Source organism: Clarias gariepinus, chromosome 4 (genome assembly GCF_024256425.1).
Source record: "Clarias gariepinus isolate MV-2021 ecotype Netherlands chromosome 4, CGAR_prim_01v2, whole genome shotgun sequence".
NCBI classification, from domain to species: domain Eukaryota; kingdom Metazoa; phylum Chordata; class Actinopteri; order Siluriformes; family Clariidae; genus Clarias; species Clarias gariepinus.
Genome location: NC_071103.1, coordinates 14,020,011 through 14,045,376, shown reverse-complemented (window position 1 = coordinate 14,045,376; position 25,366 = coordinate 14,020,011). Strand labels below are relative to the sequence as shown.

The 25,366-nt window shown below is 38.5% G+C and overlaps 1 protein-coding gene across 2 annotated transcripts; it reads left to right on the top strand.

Moving 5' to 3' along the window:
- The first annotated feature begins 1,040 nt into the window (after window positions 1-1,040).
- On the top strand, window positions 1,041-25,366 carry prkcg (protein kinase C, gamma). 2 transcript variants are annotated; one of them, XM_053494771.1, is made up of 17 exons: window positions 1,041-1,227; window positions 1,952-2,349; window positions 5,859-5,890; window positions 5,994-6,076; window positions 7,332-7,443; window positions 9,581-9,709; window positions 12,637-12,793; window positions 12,972-13,173; window positions 13,553-13,735; window positions 15,445-15,618; window positions 17,423-17,514; window positions 17,607-17,669; window positions 17,796-17,934; window positions 20,798-20,878; window positions 22,866-22,973; window positions 23,342-23,482; window positions 25,011-25,366. In XM_053494771.1, exons 2-17 carry the CDS (start codon window positions 2,120-2,122, stop codon window positions 25,170-25,172), a joined length of 2,088 nt encoding a protein of 695 aa, XP_053350746.1. In that variant the 5' UTR covers window positions 1,041-1,227; window positions 1,952-2,119; the 3' UTR covers window positions 25,173-25,366. The 2 variants fall into 2 exon arrangements, with proteins under 2 accessions (XP_053350746.1, XP_053350747.1); XM_053494772.1 differs by lacking the exons at window positions 22,866-22,973; window positions 23,342-23,482; window positions 25,011-25,366 and adding an exon at window positions 18,359-18,390.

The following is a 25,366-nucleotide window of genomic DNA, read 5'->3' as shown; positions in this document are numbered from 1 at the left end:
TAATAACCTACATTTTACATAATTAGACCTTCAACCTTTAACTCCCTCTAACTCCCGCTGCACACTCATACCATCCCTCCCTTTCCCTTAGCCTGCTCTCTTTCTCTCTCACTATCTCTTCCTCTCTCTCTCTCACACACACACACACACATGTTGCCAAGGGGTGTGAGGGTGTTTTTGTTCTGTCCAGACTTGTCGTTTCCCCACTGTCAACGAGAACAGCACATTGTCCTGATTTTTCACTCCACTCTTCCCCTAAGCCCCGTTCATCCTCCTCGCGCAGCAGCCATCTTGCTATATTATCTGAATCCTCCCACAGTGACCTGGATTGAGTCAGCCACCTGTGTGACGGAGCTTGCTATCACAGACTGTACCATTCCTGGATTTTTTTCCCCCTTTTTTTCTATTTTTTCGAATTCCAAATATATGACATTATCTGACATGCTCCTTTTCTGGTGTCATCATCCTTGTCAGCCATATTGTTCGCTCCCAACCCACCTGATGAGCTCATTTTAAGGTAAGAACATGGTTCACGGGCAGAAGCTGACATATCAGCTTGCGAATGAGGCTGTCTAACGATCTGTGCTCTGGTCCTCAGTTTTGACACACTTTCGACAAGCCGAGATGCTAGCTGACCAAGCTGTCCAACGTGTCTCCTGCTCTGTCCTCTTTCTATCCCCCTCCATCCGTCTCTCTTTCATTCTCTGGAGAGACATAACCCAGATTTTAAAAATGAACTGCTGCCTATCTCTCCTCATCTTCTCCCTGCTTTTCTCCCTGCTTCTCTCTCTCTCTCTCTCTTTCTCTCTCTCTTTCTGTCACTTTCTCTCCTTTTACCTCACAAGCTCTTCTGGTTGGTAAAAACAGAATCAATCTTGGAAAGTGAAAATCGCCTCGGTGTCTCTGCCCCTCTTCATTCTCTATTGGATAAAGGAATACTGAGCCCTCCACTCCTCCTCCATCTTCTTGTGTTCCTGGAAAGCTTCACTCAAGCTTCAACTTTCTTTCTCTCTTCTTTTTCCTTTTTTTCCTTCTTTTTTTGCACTTTGGGGGCTGTTCAGAAAGTTCCCCCTATTTTTGGTTTTTGGCTTCCTGCATGATCTCAAATTCTTTGACTTTTCATGACTCAGGGTTGAAGAAGCTGTGAAGCTGACACCCACCAAGAGGACGAGGACGAAGAGGGAATGACAATTTAACCAAATCAATCAGCAAAGCAATAACAAACAGGTAATTTCTTTACATTAGTTTGTTCCCACTGGCTTACCTTAACCTGTGTTGTACTCATTTACCTCCACAAATACTTTACCCTTGATTGACATTTTTGTTACTGTTGCAGGTGATTTATTTTCGTCAGGTTGTCCATGTTGTCCTCATTTTCTCCCCTCTACTTTTCCTACTCAATTTGGTCTGTCTTTTGTCTGAGGTGCTCTTCTCTTGGCCCCTCTCGTCTCCTGTTGTTAGATTTGTTGTTAGCCTTGCATCTGGCTCATCACTCACTAGCTGCACTGTATTGATAAATAAATGTGATTAAACAATCAATCCACTGCAGTCTGACCCAAAATCTGTCTGAATCGTACAGAAGTCAGATTTAGGGACTGGTATTCAGACAAGGAGAAACTGGGGAAGACTTCATGATACCTTATGAATATAATGGTGGGAAAGGGGGAGAAAATGAGTATAAATCTGAAGGAGTGGTGTGTGTGTGTGTGTGTGTGTGCGTGTGCGTGTGTGTGTGTGTATTGTGAGAGAAATGAGGGACGCTAATCTTTATGTGCTTTGGAGTCCCACTGGAAGTCTGTGTGTGTGTGTGTGTGTGTGTGTGTGTGTGTGTGTGTGTGTGTGTGTCTGTGTGTCTGTGTGTATTAACCTCCCTTTCAATCGGTTCACTCACAAGCTGTCTCTCTCTATGTGTCTCTTTCTCCTGTGAATTTCCTGCTTTCAACCTCATCAGCATTCCGAACTACCATCTGTGCACGCACAGACCTTATCAGCATCTCCTTTTCCTTTACCCTTCATCTTTTCTTCCATTTCTCCACCTGCACGCTTTCATCTTGCCATAATCTTTACCTTTCTTTCATCCTTCTATCTCTCCCCCTGCCCCCTTCCTTCCTTCAACAGCATGTCTACTCCGGTCTCTCCATCTCCCTCCCTTTCGCCACTGTCCCTGTCTTCTTCTTCTCCCTCCTCTTCTCCTTTGCCCTCTCCCCTTTCTCCTCCCCCCAGGCTTCCAGTCTTCCAGAGGAAAGGAGCGCTTAAGCACAAGAGGATTGTAGAAGTGAAAGACCATCAGTTCACAGCCCGTTTCTTCAAACAGCCCACCTTCTGCAGCCACTGCACAGACTTTATCTGGTACTTTACAATCTCATTTCTCCATCCACACTCACATGCCCAACCGCCCAAATGTCTGGATGCTAAAGCTTTTGGAACTTCAAATAGTCAATGCTGAAGTTATCTACAGGCCTTGTCCTCCTGACAGTTAGTGTTTTCCTCCATTTTATTTTTCCTATATCAACTTTCACATGATCCCCGTCGTTCATTATATTGTAACATGTCCTATATGGTTGGCCGAATGTATATAAAACATCCCTATTTTAGTTTTCTGGATTCTATAGAACATATAAATGGTCCTTTACGTACTGTAGTAGCAGGTATATGTAATACATATGCACCTTGTGTTTACTCAGGGTGTTGGCTTAGGACTCGTGTGTCTCTTTGTTCTGTGAATAAACCAGGGAACACTCGGACACTCTCTTACACGTGTGTTTCTGCATCTCTCTTGATATCGACAAGTATAACCAAGCACAGCAGACAGGACATTCATCAAGTTTTAAACTTGGCATTGACAAAATGGCAAAATGTTGTCATCTTATACAATTGTGAAACGCTGCTATACTTGGATCCTGGATTGCAGCAGCAAAGACAACTATTGAAGCATTCCATTTATTTCAAACTATGTAGTATACTGAATATCGGTTCTAGTCAGCATGGTATGGTTTCTCATATTTCCTTCCAGTTACATCATCAATAATTCCCACCCACTCTAGCTAGCTGGTTAAATTTGATTTGGACAATCCATTTCAACCACCAAACAGGCCATCTAGACTAAAAGTTAGTGGATGTGGGAAAAAAGAACCAACAACATGTCCTCATTTCCAGCTTTTAGCGTTAACTCTATTATTGATGGAGTCTGGATCTCAAGTTGTTTGATAGGGGAAAGGTGTTGGTTTTGGTCTCCTTACATTTCCCATAGATGGTGTTAAATTCTCTTTGATCCTGCTCCTCCTCCCTATTCCTTATATGGTAATACTTCCTCTGGTTCGTCTGTCTCAGGATATCCAAACTTCCTCTCTTTGTGAAAATATAAATGGCTCATGCTCTTTTGATAGAGTGGTAGATGGACTTGACCTGTATGTGTACTCAGGAAATGAAACAGGACAAAAATACCTCCCTTACCCTGTGAGTAAACAAGAAAACGTTCAACACGCCATCCTGTGGGTATGCATTTTAATTCTCTCCCAGTCGGCAAATGTGTCAGAGCCGACTGGTAACCGTGTCGAGGCACAACGGACCCTTCAAGACATTCTTCCTTTGATTTTTTGAACTTAACACTCTCCCACACACAGCAGTTAACAATCTCCTGGACTCATTATTCGAAAGCATTGTGATGAGTCAAACTCCAGCCACTAAAGGGAAATATTAGATAGTTGTCCTGCTCGAGAGAGACAATCAATTTAATCCCTGCAAAGCCATCTGGATCCAGTATCATTTCATCATGGAATTGAATTAAGTGAATGTGATTGCTGTCAATCATCACAAATTCTTGAATTCAAGATCTAATTAGTAGATGTAAAACTATCCTCATCAGGCCTCTGTGGATATTTGATTCAGTTAAAAGAGATGACTGACCTGCATTTGAAATGTCTTTTCCAGTCTTGCAGTGTGCCATATTGAAGTGACTGGGAGTGTGAATGGGTTCAGACCTCATCTCTTGAAATAGCCACATATTTTAGCCAGTCCGGTTCCTGTCATTGCCAACTTGGGTGTTGGCCAAAGTCGTTTGTCCGTCATTGCAATAGAGACGGACGTGCCAAGATTTGCAGACTTCATTTTATGCTGTTAGAATTAGCATAACCTATCACAATCACGCTGTAACAACCTGCCATCTTTATCTTTACACCTTCCCTTTATATATTGTCACTCTAGATTCTTTTTTTTTTTTTTTTGAGCACACAGATTCACATGCACGCAAATCCCAGTATTTGTCCTGAGAGTTGACATTTCATCTGATCTTTAGAAGATTTGTTAATCTCTAGTGGCTCTAGATCAGAGATTAAAGCTAGACGAGGCTACATACATACTGCATATCTACTGTACAGCCTGCTTATGTGCGCATCATCCACAGTGTGTGTGTGTGTGTGTGTGTGTGTGTGTGTGTGTGTGTGTGTGTGTGGTGGGGGTTTAAAGCCCAAGTCTGCAGGGATGAATTCAATTATGCAGATCTTTCTCTGAGCAAATGCTGTGGTCCATCTAGTGCAGAGCTACAGAAAGCCATATGTAGCATGTTCTCCTCCTCTCTCTCTCTCTCCCTCTCTCTCTCTCTCTCTCTCTCTCTCTACATGAATAGAATAATAATACTGTATAGAGATGTGAGCCAGGCAATCAGCGTGGCAAGGATTACTTTGTGGTCACAACACTGAACTGATACACAGGCAAGATATACAGTACAGTAAGATCACTAGACAGGACATGTTAAACCTAAAAATATAGAAAAGATGCAATTTCCAACCATGATTTCATAATTTGGTACTTCTACAATTATAGCAATAAATAATAATGATTTGAGTATTCAATTAAATAATTATACAATTTTAGCCATTTTGTGCAGCCCTATTAAGAATTTAAACTAAATTCAGTTTAAGCTATTGGTTTCTCACAGCATGCACAGGCCTCCATGTCCATGGATCAGTGGTGGCTCAGAGGGTTAAGGCACTGAGTTACTGATTGGAAGGTTGGCAGTCCGAGCCGCAGCTCCACCATGTTGCCATTGTTGGGCCCTTGAGCAAGGCCCTTAACCCTATCTGCTGCAGGGGCGCTGCATCATATACAACAAATAAAGGCTTAACATTAAAGGCTTAACACTCTGCTTAGTAAAATACAAGGCGTTAAGTCAAAGCAGGATTTTTGGTTGTGCAACAAAAGTTATAAGAGTAAAAACTTTCTTTTGTATATTATACAGTAAATAAAATTAATAATATAATATAATATACTGTAATATAATATAATATCACTCTATATAATCCCCTGATACACTAATGCACACTTATCCCAGTGTTTCACTAGTGCTTGGATGCCATGAACTATGATTAGATTTACGTCTGACACCATGGCCTCCCAGGAACTCCTTTAATGGTCCAAACATGTGTAAACGGAGCGAGATTGGGACTGTAGGGTGATGAGGCAATAACTTCCAGCCCAGTTCCTGTAATGTGCAAGCAGTGTCCATGAATGATCACTTAAAGGCATCACTTCTGCAAGTAGGCGACAGGTTACCTGTCAGATAAGGGATTCTAATTGCTAAATGTTCATGAGGTCGACTGTAGTGGGCTATGAGTCACCTAAGCCAGGATTATAATTTATGGATGTATCGCCTTTGTTAAAACGTTTGCACCATTCAATTGTTTTACTATGGCTGAGAGTCTCATCCCTGTACTGTTCTTGAAGTCTTCTGTACTGTAAATGTCAGTCCGTTTTTCATTTACAAAAAATTTCATCCCAAGATAAATATGATTGTTTGTCAGTAGATTATAACGAGAGAGTAATTGTTGAAAGTTTTTAAAATCAATTTTCTTTTTTTAAAGGGGTATAGGAAAACAAGGATTCCAGTGCCAAGGTAAATCATAAGCACTCATTCTTCTGTCATCCATTTGTAGAATTAATTAGCAGCTAAAATGAGCACCGTAACCTGTTTACCATCTAATATAAATGTGTTTTAGTTTGCAGTTTTGTGGTGCACAAACGCTGTCATGAGTTTGTCACTTTTACATGTCCTGGAAGTGTCACGGCACCTAAAGCAGAGGTATGAATCTGCACAGCGCACTACAGGGGCGCATCAGAAGTCTGGATCCATACGTATGGTAGCAAATTTTCTACGATTCTGCAGCAATTTCTCAATGTAAAGAATCCTGACTCTGACATTGAACGAGTTCTATCAAACCTTTTGTTGTGAGGACTTAAAACCATAATGAGTCTAAAATCAAAAGAAAACCCTGTATGATCCAGACTTTTGTATATGCATTTTATATATTCTGTGTGTATAATTTCATCTCCCTGTTTGTCTTTTCTCTCTCTTTGTCTCGCCTCTCAACATTAGTTCCATTAAAGTACCCCACCCCACCCCCAGCTCCACTAGTAGTTCTAGAAAGCCTAAGATGAATAAAGTACATCAAAAGACATCAGAAAAGCGCAAGTAAAATAACCTCCACCCCAAACAGACCCTAAATACAGAAACATCTCTTATCTTTTGAGAATATGACAGATGTGTTGCTAATGTGTTGGTGGTGGATTGAAGTGTTGAAGCCACTGTAATAACAGAAAGGCTGACGGTCATGAAATTGTAGGGAAAGGAAACTAATTAGAGTATTATCTGTTTGCTGATTAAATCTGTGTTTTATTTTTGACTTGAATTTTTCCTTTATTTGAAACGTCATGGATGTTTTTTTGTGTGTGAGTGGGTAGGTGTCAGAAGGAGAGTGTGACATGACAGTCTGCGTACACAGAGATTTGAGACTGGCTGTCACATTAGGGGGAGGAGATAAAAAGGGAATTGGCACATGATAAAAAAAAAGGGCGGGAACTATGCAGAGAGTGACAGAGAAGAGGAAGTACTGGACAGGCAGATGAAAGAAGCTGCTGAGTGTGGGAAATAAGAACAGAGAGAGTCGGGAAACAAGAAAGACTGCGAGGGCGAGAGCATGGGAGATGAGCAGAGAGAGAGAGAGAGAGAGAGAGAGAGGAGATTGGGGTAGCCAAGGAGAGAGATGGGGGGGGGGGCATTTTGGAGGATTTGGGTTCTGCAGCTGGACTGATTTATTCATCGACCATTCAGCTGCCTCAAAATAGCGTGAGCTAATTGGCTCACAGTCACTTTAAAATAAAGCCCTTCCTGTGTGTGTGTGTGTGTGTGTGTGTGTGTCTGTCTGTCTGTCTGTGTGTTTACAGGTAGTAGAGGTGAACTCATTGTATCTCTTCTATTTTTAGAGAAAAGGCCAGTATCGGTTGGATCAGAGTCCTAATTTAAAACTCTCTCTCCGTCTCTCTGTCTCTCTCTGTAGGATCTGAAGAGTAAACACAAGTTTAAGATACACACTTACTCCAGTCCAACCTTCTGTGATCACTGTGGTTCTCTGCTCTATGGCCTCATTCACCAGGGCATGCGATGCACCAGTGAGTGTGTGTGTGTGTGTGTGTGTGTGTGTGTGTGTGTGTGTGTGTGTTGGACTGTAATTGACACATTTTTAAATGAAGTTATCAAACTCCAAACCCATAAAATCGAAAAGGTAAAAAGAAATGGAAAAAAAAGCTTTAGCTGTAATGATCAATGTGCTGCATTACTTTAATGTTATTCCAGTGTTTTATTCCTAGAGCAGATGGCAGAAAATCAAGAGGGGCCAAACCATTTCATTTTAGAAAATGATCACCCTAATATGCCTTATTTGAGATATAGTGCATATCCTGGTGAAATTGTATCTGTGCATCAGTCATGCACGGGGCATCAATGATGATGATTGATGCAGAGTAATATGATGTAAATGCAATGAGATCAGATTTTAACAGACATTATGTTTGTTAACATGACATGAACGAGCATGAAATCAGTTTAATTAACATCTCTCCTAGTGTAACTTGAATGACATGTCATCGCAAGGGTTGTTATTGTAGAGATATGAGTATGAATAAGCATATGTCTTCGGCTTGTACTAATTGAACTGGTTAATTGTGGTGTTAACACTATCCATGAGTTTTAACCTGTGAATTACTGAGGCTTATGTCATTATTACATTGCATTTATGGCATTTGGCAGACGACCTTATTCAGAATGACTTACATTTAAATTCATTATACAGTACTGTGCAAAAGCCTTGAGCCAAGCCTTAATCAATTTCCTCAGGTTAAATTAAATTAGGTGACTTAGATGAAATTAAAGAAATAGGAACAAATGTTTTACTGTGACAGGCTGCAAAGTGCCTAAAGATACTAATTCCATTTTTTTTTCCTTTTATTTAAAAACTCAACCTCATTTCCCCTCTCGTCTGTTCCAACCACTCAGCATTCAGCATCCCCAGTATACTAATCATCGGCCTGATTATCTGTCATCATCTGCACCTGTTTCTCACTGGTTTATGCCTTAAGTTAGAGGCTGTTTATGCTTGAATAATTTGTGGGTCACTGTGTGTGTTTTCAAACAAAAAGACATTCCTCTGGGACAGGACAAATAAGAGACCAAAACGTGCCAAAAATGAGCGCCTGCAGAACCGTTTCCTCAAAAATACATAAAATCTCCAAGAACGTCTGCCTTTTTAGAAGCAAAATATTTTAAAAAATGTATGGCAGCTCAAGATTTTGTACAGTACTGTGCATGCGAGCAGTTGAGGGTTAAGGACTTTGCTCAAGGGCCCAACAGTGGTGGTGCAGGGGTGTGAACTTCTGATCCATACTCCAACATCTTAAACAAGGAAAATTAATATTGATTTAATTCATTTTATTTTTACCTTCATTTATTTATTCATATTTAAATAGATTTTATAGTAGGGTAACTGATAAGGTTGCAGGTTTTGAATATCATGCTGTGTAGGAATCATAGCTCTAAATAATTAAATGTTTAGAAATGATTTTCAAAATAGATATATATGTTCAGACTGTGTTGCATCAACAAAAACAATAAGAGCAAAAAGTATCTGTCTGATTGTAAAAAAAAAAAAATTATGATCAATTCTGCACTTTTTCATTTTGTTTGCTTTTTTTTCACAAAAACTTTATGCTATTTTTGCTTGCATTTCTTTCTGTATGGTGTGTCTTCTAACTGTCCTGTGCAGTGGCCATTTAATACGCTTTGGCTTAGTCTCAGTTTCAGACACAAATATGCAAAGACATCTGGAAGCAGCAAGCAGAAATGGAATGAAGTAGCTTCTGATTAGTTTTGGGAACAACGCCCAGCAGGAAGATATTTGAATGATAGCGCTAGGCCCTATGTCTGCCAAATGATTTGGAATTATGTCCATGTAATATATATATATTTTTGAATTGGCTTGTATATTAAAAGTGATCTTGCTACAGAGATGTGTAGCTTGTTTGATGATACTGTAATACCAACCAAGGATATAGTTTGATCCAGCACTGTACAAACCGGTGCGAAGGATTCATATGAAACAGCACAAATCGGTGTGTTTCCACTTCTTCCAAGTTTCATATATGAGACATCCAACTGTGGTCAGGAGCTCATATATGTTTTGCATAAAAAGACAAAAGAAAGGCTAAGAATGACTAAAGTAATCTTTTTTTCCTGTCTGTATGTTTGTGTGAGGCTGTGAGATGAATGTTCATAAGCGATGTGAGAACAGTGTACCCAGTCTGTGTGGACATGACCACACTGAGAAAAGAGGACGGATCCATCTGAGCGTGCGTGGAGAGAAGGAGGATATATATGTCACAGGTGAGAGAAAAGGAAGTGCTCATTACTAAAGAAACGACATGAATGCATTAAACTCAGTTATCAGAGCTTGGATTCTAACGTGATACAATATAATTATCTTAGACTGCATCCACAGCATAGATAGCAAGTCCAGACTGTGTTAATTAAATAGAAGTGAAGGGAAGAGTGGAGCAGTAGGTGTAGTTAATCTGCAGAGTGCACCAGACTGCTTGGGGCTCTCACCTTTGTGCCAGACATAGGGCATTAGAAGGACCTTACAAGATAGTAGGAGTTTTTTATTATTATTTTTTTTTATAAACAGCAAGTGACTTTTTTTTGTTTAGAGTGTCAGAGTAATTGTGTGATTTAGCCTCTCTCTGCCTTGGGTCTAAGCACATTTATTTGAGTTGTAGTTTGTAGTGCTGTTCATGGTGCTGAAGTGGCAGTACTCAGTACTGGTTTATTTATATTTTCACCTGGGGCCTGGTACCACAGTCTTCTCCAACTCAACACCAAGCCAGAGGTATCACTCAGCTTGACTCATTGTAATTGTAAACAGTAGAAGCATTCACATAGCTGTGGTGGGCTTTTCCATCAGGTAAGATTACAGCTCATGTACTGGTTATAGCCAGCACCATCTGTATACTTTACCATCTGTATATACAAGATACCATATGTATCTTGATTTTATTGGATATAGAGTATACCGATGATGTACTTTATATGATGGAATATATAGATTATGAAGATAATGGTATGTGCCATACCTGACATGGTATAGTTAGATAGATAGATGGATGGATGGATGGATGGGTGGATGGATGAATAGATAGATGCCATACCTGACATGGTATAGTTAGATAGATAGATAGATAGATGGATGGATGCATGGATGGATGGATGGATGGATGGATGGATGGATGGATGGATGGATGGATGAATAGATGTGTTACATCTCAGCTCACTCATGATTTCTTTGTCCAAGGCTTATGTGGCAAGGAAGGAAATAAAGAAATTTTGGAAAACAGTAATAGTGGTGATATGTCCCAGATCTGTCTATATGAAACACTGGCTAACAGTAAAGTTCATCAGAACTGCTTTGAATGCCTCAGTTGCTGCTGTTCATCTTACCTTTTTGGGCTAGCCTTTTTGTCCTATCTAAAAGGAGGTAGGATACTAAGGGGAATTAAGTCATAAATCAACAGTGATAGCCTCAAGGAAGGCATGTACCTTTTTTGTGTGTGGCTAGGGAAAGTTCTTCACTGCTTCAAACGACTCCTCCCGGGGTTTGAGGGGTTTGAAGGTGCTCCTGAAAATGAGCGCTACGTACAGTAGCGTGTGTGGCTGCTTGCCGATATTTATAAGGTGTTAAAAGGTTGAAGGTGCCCTTTTGGAGGATCCAATGTGTTTATAGTCCTGTAGGTGTGGTGAATACCTGGGGGGACGACCCGGGCAAAAAGGCTATATGTCTATAGATCTTTGTTAGACATGCATCATGACCGTCCTTGTTACTTCATATTTATTCATTTCCTATTAAAGAAGTGAAGAGTCTGTCCTGATCTGTTCGTGGTTTCATTTGGACTATGTGGGTTTGATTGCGTGTAGCCTTTTTAACCTTTGTCAAAGTTCATGCTTTTCATGGGCTGAGAGCTCCTGGCCTAAGTTGACATGCTCCCAGGTAGTGGACATGTGCTGTGGAAAAGCAAGGGGGAAAAGCAGGCTCAAGCCTTTCGTTTAACATGTTTCTATGATCCTCTATGGTTTCTCAGTTGGCTGACCATTATGAACCATTGTTCATCTTCAATAAGGACTATGACACAAAAGCTGAAATTGAGGATGCCCAGTGCATCCTTCCTGGACAGCAGGCATGTTATAGGGTAGCAGCAGGTTCCTCTAGACCACAGCCAAGTGGATCACTCCAAGTGTGTATTTCATTTTTTAAAATATTTTTTCTGTACCAGACTCAGCATGGTAAACTGAGGTGTTTAATCTGGAGAAGATTACATTTTCATGTGTGCCAGGTGCATCACTGTGATGGACTTTTAATGGCGTACAACCTAGAAATCAATCAGCTTCCTTTGACATGATGTGTGGTAGTATAGGAAGTTGCCTTGGATGAGGAGCGAATGTGTTGGCAGACACCTGAGAGATATGGCTGTCCTTTCATTTACTGCCACCATTGTTCAACAGCCCTTTGGCTGGCCATCGGTTTTCTGCTTCTGTACGAATCCATCTTCTGCTTGGTTAGAGCAAATAGAAGAGCATTACTGAGAGTAAATGTAGGACTGAATAAAGGTCACAGCTTAAAAAAGTTAAAGATCCCAGTGAATGGTAGGAACAACGGTCAACGTTTAGAATTAGGAGAATCAGCTAACATAAACGGGGGATATTTAAGTTACAGGTGAGAATAAAAGAGGATGTTGTAGTTCCAGGTGAGAAAAGCAAATCACAGAAACTACAGTCGCAAGAATTAGGCAAAATAGCTGTTTGTCACAAAGGTGAGTAAAAATGAGAACATAAAGAAAGAGTGTAGCCCTTGTTTGTCACAGTTCAGTTGTTCACCAGCAGAGAGCAGTGTTGACATTCTTAAAAGAGGGGTAAGTTATAATATGTGGTATTATTTTAATAGGATATCATAGTAGGCAAAATTTTTATAGTATGTATATATATGAAATAAGATCTTTATTGGGGGGGGGGTGTGCGGCGGGGTTGTTATGTATCGTAAATTACATTTTTCTTTCTATTACTTTTGGTCATTATTTAATCTTCATTCCAGCTGTCCTGCATAGACTAAATAAATAAATAAATAAAGTTAAAATGTTTAATTTGCAGTCTCCCAGTAATAGGGTAGCCTGTTGGAGTTAAAACTGGCACCCCATACTGGCCAACAAAATATTCCTAATGTGTGTGTTCACTGTAACCCGTTTGAATGATCTCTGTGTCTGTAGTACGTGAAGCACGGAACCTGATTCCTATGGACCCTAATGGCCTGTCTGACCCCTATGTGAAGCTCAAACTCATTCCAGACCCTAAGAGCCACAGCAAACAGAAAACCAAGACTATTCGTTCCACTCTAAACCCTGTCTGGAATGAAAGCTTTGTCTTGTGAGTGTGTTTCTACAGTATTTGCATGCATACTGTTTGTCTAGACAAATTAAATTGCATTTGTTTGTATGCAGACTTCCAGTTTCTTCTTGCTTTTTGTAATTCTGCCTTTTCCCCTTCTTGTTCACGTTTCTACCTATCTATCTATATTTCTCTCTGTTGATTTATCTGTCTATAGTTCGGTGAGGGGCAGGCAGTGGGACAGACGCTTGTCAATAGAGATATGGGACTGGGATCGCACCTCTCGAAATGACTTCATGGGAGCTCTGTCCTTTGGAGTGAGTGAGATATTTCGTCGTCCTGTTAGCGGATGGTTTAAACTGCTCAACCAAGATGAAGGAGAATACTACAATATTCCTGTACCTGACCCAGACCTACAGGTACCTGGCACACACTTGTAGTCTCTTTAAAAACTGCACTGACATGCTTTTTAATGCAGACACTCAGGGACTGCAAGATTGTCCATATTTTTTCCCTCTACCCCACCGCTGACCTAGTGATTAAATACAGTGAATACCTGGTGATACTGTCTATGTCCTAAATATTAGACAAGATAACATTTGTTAAGTTGTTAAGGGGAATAAGATTCATAGATTTGTAAATATTCATGCACCATTGATGATTTATTTTATTAAACATGTCCACTTGGGGGCAGTACAGTTCCACTTATGAGAAATCAATGCCCTTGGTTGGTAATTCATATATAATTTTGTACATTATTGTCTCTTTCTGTTTCTATGTTTGTCTGTTTCTCACCAGGAGCCAGACTCTGCTGTCTCTCCCTCTCTTCCTCCTGCTCCTGTTACTGTTCCCACACCTGTGCATGCTGTCACCCCGCCTGTTGTGAGTCCTGCACCCACCAGCTTACCAGTGGGAAAGGGCCGAGTTGGACTACATGACTTCAACTTCCTTATGGTGCTAGGCAAGGGCAGCTTTGGCAAGGTACAACAGGCACAAACAGCAAAATATATCCTGGCAAAAACTAAAGACACCTATATAGTGCAAAGAAATTGAATATAAAATGTGCATATATTTAAAGAACATACAGAATTTGTCATTTTTATAGCCATCTGCTTTATTAATGCAACTGCCAGGAAAACACTGCTCTGTTCAAGATGGGGACAGAAGTTCATCTCATTTAATCATTGGATGTTTACTACAAATACTTCTAAACATTCTATAACCTGACTTTGAACATTCATCAACATATTTTATTTCACTATTAGACTCATATATAAGACATATAAGAAGCTCAGACATCGTTCAAGATACAGTATTATACTTTGGTGCAAGATATTTTTTTCTACAAGGGGAAAAACAAGACAGGTTAGCCTGTGCTCACACAACATACATAATGTAAAAAGGCATCATCGAACGGAATCATCCTCAGATCTCAATCCGATCGAGCATCCATGGGATGCACCAGACAAACGAGTGTGATCCATTGAGACCTACCCCACAACCCACAGCACCCAAAGGATCTGCTGCAATCATCCCAGTGCCAGACACCCCCGAGGTCTTGTGAAGTCATGCCCCAGTGGGCCAGAGCTCAAGGGGTAGCCTCACAATACTGCGCCTAGTGTTTGGGGTTTATATCGGGATTTTTTCAGGGGCTAGTCTCATGTTGTTTACTATATATGAAGTTGAGCTAGACATTTGCTAAAACCTGCCATTCCTGGATACTAATTTGAGCTATTTGTGTTGAATGTAAACTTTAACTTCTCAAAACATCGCTGCTAAAAGGACAGTGGCTGGATGACAGTATATTGCCTTTTATGGTGTTATTTAAAAAATCACTTGCCTAAGTCAGACTTGATAGCCTTTCAACATAAGTGAATTTGATGCTTTGTTATTATTAATATCATCCTGCCAGATCAAAATGCATGGCCACAACATACATTGAGAAGAAGTAGTTTTAAATTAGTCATTTGTGAAGCACACTTTATTTGCTTTCCACTGCCCATAAAGATGTAACGGTAAATATGGCTGCTGTGATAATAGTCACAGGCATTAATGCTAGAAATGTGCTGGCTTGCATGTAAGAGTGTTTCAATGTGTTTACAAAAGTTGGGTTTTATATATCGATACAGGATTACACTCAGTACAGAAGGATTGCAGAGACACAAACTGTAGACACTGAGTAGGTGCCGGAGAGAAAAACTTAAATCTTGAATTAAATGTCCAAAAATGTTCATTTGTGTTTAGTTGGACTCACAGAAACACTGTATTTTTTATTCAAAGCTAGATGATTTTGGCGGTAGGGATGAGAGAAATTACATGGAAATGGGAATGAGGGGGAAATCAGAGAGGAGACAAGAGGCCATGCAATTAAATATTTCATTCTACAGGATGGGATTCTGATTGCTTCACTAAAATTGCTTTTCTCTCATGTGTTAAGGGCTATATTGTATAATTATATAATCCGGGTTGTATAAAACTGTTAAAAGTCACAAGTCTATCAATTCTGTATGAATAATTAACAGTAATGTTGTTTTAATCATGTATCCATTGATGTTTGGTTTGTGCCTCATCCCAATCAGGGTCAGGGTGATGTCTTAATCAAGATGAACAAAGACAACCCACTGCTTTTAAGTGACAAAGAATATACTACGAATAAATGTGCATTCTGTGTTATAAATGTTTTTTTGCAGGTGATGCTGGCTGAAGAAAGAGGGAGCGATCGCTTGTTCGCGGTGAAGGTGCTGAAGAAAGATGTGCTGTTTCAGGACGAGGACACGGAAAGTGCCATGGTGGAGCGGAGAGTTCTGGGATTGAATGGCCGTCCTCACTTCCTCACATATCTTTTTTGCGCTTTTCAGACTGAGGTGTGTATATCCTGTACTGTATATACTGTACAGTAGGTGCACGGAAAGATTGTACTGTACTGTACATGTACACACATCTAAGAGTTGCCCCATATACCAGATCTGTTCCTTTTTTTCGGTGTTCCATCTTTTGCGATAGAAAAGCTGCAGTGTTTTTGCTCCAGGCCATCCTTCTTAACATAATTGCCCTTATGCTGACCCTAACGCCCCTCCTGTTAGTAAAGACAGCTCACTGGTTGTCTAAATCCAAGCAATGTCAGCAAAGCACTTCTGCTCTGATTTTGTGTTGTAGTAATACAAGATTTTGCAAGGAAGCATGTGCTGGCCTAAATCTGAGTCTCAATTATTAAATTAATTAATTAGCCCTAATGCTCTTTAGCAAGGACATTAATAGTCTTAAGGGGTGGGGCTACTTAATGAGAACAGCTTACTTAATTACATTTTGTCCAAGGGGGATTACGTAATGTGCAAGTGTGTGAGGGATATGTTTATGTCTAAGGAATTTAGAACTGACTGGGTATAATTATGTAATAGGCTGTAAGATTTCTTAATGTTATTGCATTTAACACTTCCAAATGATTGGTATTTATAAAGAACACTGTGTTTCATTTTTCAAGTAAAATGTTGTTTATATAGTACAAATACCATCTATCACTCAGTCTAGTTCGGGACATGCATGGGGAAGAGGACATCCATCAAACCCCCACTAAGGAGGTTATGCCACAGAAGGTTATAGCTAAAAGGGCTGGCTGTTTAGAGAGTGCTGTTTCGAAACAAAGTCATAGAAAGTGTGGTAGGAAAAATTGCAAAAACTTTAGGAATGACCGCAGGCCGGAGCCAGCGCATCAAGAGCCACCACACAAAGATGTCTTCAGGGAATGATCTACAACTGTATTCCTAGTATTAAGCCACTCTTGAACCAGAGAACATTTCAAAATTGTCTCATCTGGGCTAAAAAAAAAAAAAAAAAGCTGGACTGTTACTCAGTGGACCAAAGTCAGATGAAAGTACAATTTGCATTTAATTTGGAATCTAAGGTCTCAGAGTCTGGGGAGAGCGTGGAGAGGAATGGGACCCAAGTTGTTTGAAGTCCAGTATTTCCACAGCCAGTGATGATTTGGGGTTCCATTTCATCTACTGCACTGTGATGGTCCACTGTGTTTTATGTTATCTAAGTCCGAAGGCAGTGTAGCCTTTACCAGGAGTTTTTAGAGCACATCATGCTTTTGTCTGCTGACAAGCTTTAAGGGATGCTGATTACCTTTTCCAGCAGGACTTAGGACTTGCCCCACTTGTCAAACCTACCACTAACTTCTTGACCATGATACTGTATTACTGCGCTTGTTTGGCCAATCAACTCGCCTCGACCTGAACCTCATGGAGAATCTCTGGGCTATTGTCATGAAGGGATGCAAGAAGATTCGAAACACCCAACAGACCAAAACAGATCAGATTTGCTTCAGGACTACCACAGGCTGGTCACCTCCATGCCATGCCGCACTGATGCAGTAATTCATGCTGACCAAGCACTAAGTGCATGAATGAGCATAGTTTTCAGAAGTTAAACATTTCTGCAATGTAAATCTTTATTTGATTGATCTTGAGAAATATTCTTCTATTTTGAGATACTGGATTTATTATTTCCCTGCGCTGTAAACCGTAACAATCAAAATCTAAAGCTTTTTTTAAATTTCTTTTGAATATACTATATTCTCATTCTCATCGTTTATCAATGATTTAATTTCTTATCATTTTTAGAACCTGCCTCTCTGTATAGTATACCATTATTGTTTTCCTGCTGCAGGATCGTCTGTACTACGTAATGGAATATGTAAATGGTGGAGATCTCATGTTTCATATTCAGATTGTTGGGAAATTTAAAGAACCCCATGCTGCGTATGTATCGCACCTTTTTCCTCTATTTGTACAGTATACTCTCGCTTTAGAACTGAACATGTTGACATGAGCAAATAATATTCCTTTCACAGGTTCTATGCAGCAGAGATAGCTGTGGGCCTCTTTTTCCTGCACAGCAAAGGCATCATCTATAGGTACTGCTGACAGGACAGGAAAACCTATTAACTCTTCTTATACTGTGCAGCCAAGTATAACAAGCCTTTACAAAGAAGCTTTTGCCTTATCCAGCTCTCCCTCTTTCTCTTTCTGTCTCCTGTTAGAGATCTAAAACTGGATAATGTGCTGTTAGACAGCGAGGGCCACATAAAGATTGCTGATTTTGGGATGTGCAGGGAAGGCATGATGGAGGGAGACACCACACGGACATTCTGTGGCACTCCAGACTACATCGCCCCTGAGGTTTGTTGATTTCCCAACCATGGCTCACTTAGGTATAAACACTCACGTATCACAGATGATTAAAAAGATTTGTATCTGTAATTACATTAACCAGGCGATGCTTTAATTATAGTGTTCATATTTAGGACATCTGATGCAATGGTACAGTAAAATCAATCAGGTTTAATTAAGTCACTATTCAAGCAAATGAAGCCTTTTAAAACCAAAGAGAATTTTTCCTTTATAGACATTATTACTGATATTTTACAGTCCTGCTTCATGTTGTCTGTTAAATACTGTACCTTGTCATATAATTTCAAAATGTAATCAAAATGCGATATTTTTGGAAACATCATGCAGTCTTACCTTCTCCAGTCATCTGTCTCCTCGTACAAGATGCAATATGTGTTCTTCTGTTTTCTCTTTCTCTTCTACTGTGCCTCAGTGTTGGAATCACTTAACATGATGATTCAAACTGTATGTTCAGCCATCAGTAACCATGTGTGTGCATGTACATGTGCCTGTGAATGTGACTAAATGTTACTCTCTCTCTTTGCTACAGATATGATGTATATTTTATGTACCATGGGGTGTTCAAATCAGACTGTGACTTTTGATTGTGCAGAATAACAGAACACAGATATGATACTGTAGTAAAAAACACCTTTTTTTCTCTATATAATTTCTGCCTACACTGATTCACTTATCCAAGCTTTTCACCAGTGCTTGGATACCATCAAGGTGGACATCAGTTGTTCCACTTGCTAAGTTTATGGGAACGGTCACAGTGGGCTCCAAGCCACTTCGGCTAGGTTTGTTTTTTATGGATGTATGGCCTTTATTTTTTAAATGTTTGCACCATTCAGATGTTTTACAGCTAAGAATCTCATCACATTGCTGTCCTTGAAGTCTTTTTTAAATGTCCATTGGTCGTATTCCTTCATTTACAAAAAATCTCTTCAGTTTGACTTGAATACCCCTTCATATTCCATGGAAAGTGATTGTGCACACACTCAACATGAGCCCTGCATGGATCAGCATGTTATAATTAAAAGGAGAATCCAGCAATAACTTAATATTTTTGATGCATGATAAGTGTCTGATGAAAATACCAAAAATACCTTTTTTTTTTCTGGAGAACCCTCCTCACACATGCATCCCCAAAATGCAAAGCACCATAAATACATAGACTTAATATTTGTATAGTGTATTTCTTTAATGATATGAGTTTTCCCTTGCCAGACTGTATTAATAGATCATAGACAATTCTGCTGTGAATAGCTTGGGCAGAATTTAATGCGTGTGTCATGCAGATCCTTAATATGCCTCATGTTCCAAACTAATTTTGAAGTTCTCCTTCAAAAGCTAGGTTAAATTTGGATTATTGCCTAAAACACAGACCAAGAAACAAAAATCACATAATCAGATGGTAACAAAATACATTAATCATACACCACAAATGTGTGGAGAACACAAATTTAGGTACTGTGGTAAATCCAGACATGTCTTCTTCACACTAACTAGATAAGGATAAGGCTTTAGCTAACTAGCTAAATGTAATCCATTAGCTTGTTATCATTGGCTCTTATTTTGGGAGATGAAATGACATAAACACAGGGAGAGTGCACACACAGACAATAACTCAAACTTAAGATTCAACCAGGATTATGGATAGGTTTGTACAGATTACTTAATTTCTCCCACTCCAAGCTTGGTACACCCCATCTTTAAAGACTTCAGTTTGTGCACAGGGACATTTTCATGCTGTAACCAGTTTGGACTTCTTCATTTAAGTGAAGGGAAATCGTAATGCTATAGCATACAGAGACACTCTATACAATTGTCTCCTTCTAACTTAGGGGCAATAGTATGGATAAGGGCCAAATATGGGTATAATCATCAGTTGTCCACAAACTTTTGGCGATACAATTTGTTTCCAACATCTCTGTTCCTATGAGGACTAAACTCACTGGATCATGTGGGATGCAAGATAAAGGTAATTATTATATGAGCATGTACTGTATATGATGCCCAACCCTTATATCTGCTAGCATTGTGTGATGTATTTACTGTACAGCATCTTTTGTAAACGCCTGGTCAGAATCATTAGTAATTATATCATGCACTGAAGGTAATTAAAGGTGATTTTGAGCACTAATCAGTTATAGATAGTTTGATTGTGTAAAATCACAAAACTTGTTTGGTGGAATTGCTTAGTTCCTCCTATTAATAAAGACGATGTAATCTTTGTTGTAAACATGTTAAAGCATTCAGGCATATCACTTTCATATTGGACTTTAGTCATATTGTTTTTCTTATAGCCTTAAATGAGAAATCCATCCTGAATCATGTAGTTATAGTGGGTATATCAGATGAGTACATCTTATTAAAAATGGCAGGAATGCAAAGGAGCTAAAGATACGCCAAGCAAAGTCTGAGTGATTTGACCACAACTACTGACCCAGTGCTTGGAGAATTGATAAAAGTGGTAAATGGTTAAAAGACTTTTAAAGGTTATGCATCATTCAGTTGATATCTACAGTCAGACAAAATGGTCATCCAAGGGATGTACTAAAGATTCTTTAATATTCAATATGACTTTGAATGTAGCTAGAAAATAGTGAGTGAATTGTTTGGTAACAGCCAAATTAGACAACTATCACTTATGTTATAAATTGTTGAAAAAGTTTTCTATGAAATGTCATAATAATTGTACTAATATCAAATATTAAATATCACATATAAATATCAATAATACTACTTATAATCTTCATTACAAACAACTTTTATTGTCTTTTAGGGTGGAATTCTCCTTTAAGTTGAATGATACATTCCTTCTTTAAGAGCAGTTTTTTTACCTTTAGTTTGTCTGTTTGTTTATTAGATTGTAGCATATCAGCCATACGGTAAGGCAGTAGACTGGTGGTCATATGGCGTTCTGCTCTATGAGATGCTGGCTGGGCAGGTATGTGAAGAAACATCCTCTTCCCTAATTTACTGTTATTAGGATGCCGTGAATTTTTTAAACACAATCCCCAAAACACAGTTTATAAAGAAAAAAAATAACCTCAGATGATTTGTAGATGATTCATCCAGGCCTGCAATGTGATAATTTTTCTTTTTTTTTTTTTTTGTCATTTAAAAACCACTGAAAGCAATTTGAACTGGTTATGGCTTACTGTCTTTAGAGTGAGATAGAACCAGTTCAAATTGCTTTCAATGGTTTTAGTGTTGCTGTCATAATGTTTTTTTTTTCCATCAACCGCTTAAACCAATTAAAAAAGTTTTTTTATATTACACCTTTGAAAAAAACAAGTGCACTCTTACTGCCTATATATAAGGCACCTTTGTCAAGTGAGTTATTTATGAAATAATTCTGTCATTTCTTTGAAATTGTTTGCAATTAACATACATTTAAAAGTCAAAATATCAGCAGAAGAGTTTTAGTAGTGTACTGGAAAGTGTAAATGCATTTCTGTCAGTTTAGTTTATACTGTATGATTGAAAGCAGTAATAAGGTAGCATTAAAGATAGCAGTTATCGTACAACACAGTAAACAAGATGTTTGAAGGTACTAGTCTTCCATAAGTGCTTAGTCAATTTCTTTTTCTTGGGCTAATTTTCTCGGTCTTAACTATTTGTATCTACTCTTTCATCTTTCATTTTGAAGTAACTTAGATACAGTATAACTATGACTAACTCCAATTAGGACAGAGAAATTTTAGATGTAAATTGATTGTTGGGACAAGTAGCAATAAGAGGCTGGAAAAAGTAAATTTGAACATAACGAGGAGCTGAAAGACCAATTAACACTAATTAGGTCAATTGGCAACATGATTGGGTATAAAAGAGCTTCTCAGAGTGGCAGTGTCTCTCAGAAGCTAAGATGGGTAGAGGATCACCAATTCCCACAATTTGCGCAGAAAGATGTCTGAACAGGTGAGAGGGAACCTGCAATTTAAACTAAAATAACATTATTTTTTTTCTTGTAAAATAGTAGTAAAAGTACAAACAAGTATCTCTTTTAGAAAGCCAAGTCAGGTCAAGTTGATTTATTTTGTCATTCATCCATACTGTATAACTTGTATTCACTGGAATGAAATGTAATTTCTACAATAGCATAGTGCAACACTTAACTACATAAAGTGCAAATACACAATAACCCAATAATTCAATATTATCAAACAGTATATGGACAGTAAATGGGCTGTAAAGTCCATATACTGTCCATATACTGTTTGATAATATTGAATTATTAGGGTTATCTGAAGCAGCAATAAGTACAGCATCCTATCAAGTTTTAGCCTAGCAAAGTTTTGTTGTCGTGATTGAGCCTTTTTTTTTTTTTGGTTTTTCTGGCTCAAAAATAGCTCCAGAACTACATTGGTGGAAAAAGGTCCAGAAACCAAATTTAGAAGGGGTGTTAGTCCTAATAGGATCAGCTTTCTGATCAGCTATTGTGTTGAATGGTGAACTGTCTATAATGAGCATCTTTACACTAGAGATTATTGCCTGCATTATTACATAATTGTCTAATCCTGTTTCTGACCATAGGATCTATAACTCTAAATATGATTCAACATTTTTGAGCAGTTAGATTGTACAAAAGCTTTTAAACCTGTAACCATGTAGTTATGATAATTGAACAGGGTCAGAATAAATTCCATTACCAGACAATAAACAAAATGGAATTACTACTGTATAACTATAAAATCCCTTTAATTTTTTTTTTTACTAAATTTGGTCTATTGTTCATTATTGAATTAATGAATTTAATTTACTCATTAGGGTTTATTGGCATGACATTAAATACTGTAGCATCGTGGGAATGAGAGGCATTGATATACTGTAAACAAACATTTAGTTATATAAAAGAATGCATATTAAAAAAAAGGAATGAATATCTAACTAAATATAACAAATAAAATAATAACGCTTTTATTCTCTCTCAGCCTCCATTTGATGGGATAGATGAAGAGGAGTTGTTTCAGTCAATCATGGAGCAAAGCGTATCGTATCCCAAGACTTTGTCTCGTGAGGCAGTTGCAATTTGCAAAGGGGTAATCCACTTCTGCTTTTATTAAAAGTGTATTAAACCGTGCATCTAAAATAAATTTATGTCCAGTCAACCGACTGTGTGGGCTGTCAATAAGCAATTGTTTGAGTAAGGGAGGAAATATAATTTAACTTCACTGGGATTTAAAAGCAAAAAAATAAAAAAACCTTCCACAGCTGCTCAAGCATTTGAATATAGTTAATCTCTACAAACCAATTTAAATGCTAAGTCTACACTGTCTGCTGCACGAAGTCTCCATGTTTTGGGCTGGGGTTTAGGGTTTTAGAGTTGGCTCTAAAATTATGCTAATTAATGTGGTGGTGCATTCTGACTAATAAATCTCTCTCTCTCTCTCGCTCTCTTTCGCTGTAGCTCTTGACCAAGAATCCCTCAAAGCGTCTGGGCGGCAGTGAGGATGCAGAGAGGGAGATACGTGAGCATCCTTTCTTCCGTTGGATAGACTGGGACAGACTGGAGAGACTTGAGATTCAGCCACCATTCAAGCCTAGGCCTGTCAGTTCCCCTCAATAATATGAATCTTAGTGTGTCTGTGTCTGTGTGTCTGTGTCTGTGTGTGTGTGTGTGTGTATGTGTGTGATTTTGTGAGGGCATTTGGGTATTCCTATGAAGACTGCTCTTTTGTTAACACAATTTTTTTTTTAAACATACCTTTTACTTTTACCGTTTACTTTTGATTTCTAAAATTATGGGTGAATTTATTTCAGCTCTAGGTATAGCTTTAACTATACTGTACGTACTAAACTCTTCTTTACATGGGCATCTCAAAAAATAGAATATTGTGAAAAAAAAAATTTTTTGTCTAATTTAAAAAAGAGATAATTCTCATATTATTTCAAGCCATTTAAATTTTTATTCCAATGATTATAACTGACAGCTCGTCCAGAATATATCCTAATATCAATCAAAGAAATGATTTATACTACAGAGATTCTGAAACATTATGGCTCCTTTAGCATGAATTACTGAATCAATCTGATATGGCATGGAGGCGATCAGACTGGGGCATTGCTGAGGCGCTATGGAAGACCAGGTGGCTTTGATAGCAGCCTTCAACTCATCTGTATTGAGTTATTTTCTTTAGACTGCAATCATTGCTTTCTGCGCACACTTGGTCACCTTTCCATCAGTATTGTGAAGAGCATTAATGATCATCTTCCGGACAAATGTCAAGTCAGCAGTCTTGACCATGTGTGTACTTACCTAGACTGAGAGATACACAGTATTTATCCTGTATGAATATTAATTTACTCAAGTTCAAAACTAAAAATATTCTAATATCTTGGGATACTGGATTTCCGTCCAGAAGAAGGTGTGAAATATTTTAGTGTACATGTAATGCATCTAGAATATTTTTCACGTTTTAATTAAATTATGGAAATTTACTTTCTTACAATATAACATTTTTTAAAAAGATGCACTGTATATGTGCACTATGAAGGAAACCAAAACTACAGCAAATCAATATGTTCTTATAGTACTTCTGCGAGAAATAATTCATGGAGCTTTTTTCTGTTTTGTTGGTTTTATGTAAAAGATTCACAGAACTCAACGTGACAGTTTTAAGACATGTATTCAGTCGTAAATCATGAATGTTTCTCAGCCCTGCCTCCTCACCTCTTTCCAGCTATTCACTTAGATTACTTTTCTCAAAGCATAACTATTTTGAGATGCTTCTAATCCTACACATTGCAATCCTGAGCTTTGTCAGCATAATGCGTGATCCACAAACCGAGCATTAAAGTTGCAAAAGCATAAATTACGATGTGTTGCTGTATCATGAGCATTGTAATGATGTAATCTAAGATTTGTCGTTGTAATGTGTGGAATGACAAACTCCCACTCAAAGAAAAGATTTACAAATCTGATTACAGTGTTATGATCCATCAAATTATGATCTCATCCTTGCATTTACTGGTGACGTGTTGTGACAGCAAAATAACTGTATATTTCTGTGCATAAAAGCATGTGTCTGTGAATTTGCTCTTTACATAACATTCGCTTATTCATTCTTGTCTTTTAGGGAGGGAAAAAAGGAGAAAATTTTGACAAGTTTTTCACAGCTGCCTCCGCAGCCCTGACTCCCTCTGATCCAGATGTTCTTGCAGCCATCGATCAGGAAGATTTCCAGGGTTTTACCTACATGAACCCTGATTTCCCTGGCACTCCTCTGACTGCTGTCTAAGATCATACCATGCTTGTATCTAAAAAATCAACAATCAAAATCAGGAATTGTGCAGTGTTTTCTAGTCAGTACTATTGAGGTTGAATAGTGTACACTACAGATAGTCAGTATTAAATTAGCTGTACCTGTTCAGATTCTTTCTTTAGGAAAATATATATAAAAACCATTAAAAATTAACATTTGAGTGTCGTTAA

Excerpts from the sequence above, each read along its gene's own strand:
- prkcg (XM_053494771.1), top strand. The coding sequence starts at position 2,120 with ATGTCTACTCCGGTCTCTCCATCTCCCTCCCTTTCGCCACTGTCCCTG. Across the intron at positions 13,174-13,552 it reads TACCTGACCCAGACCTACAG|GAGCCAGACTCTGCTGTCTC; the intron begins GTACCTGGCACA and ends GTTTCTCACCAG. Across the intron at positions 23,483-25,010 it reads CACCATTCAAGCCTAGGCCT|GGAGGGAAAAAAGGAGAAAA; the intron begins GTCAGTTCCCCT and ends CTTGTCTTTTAG.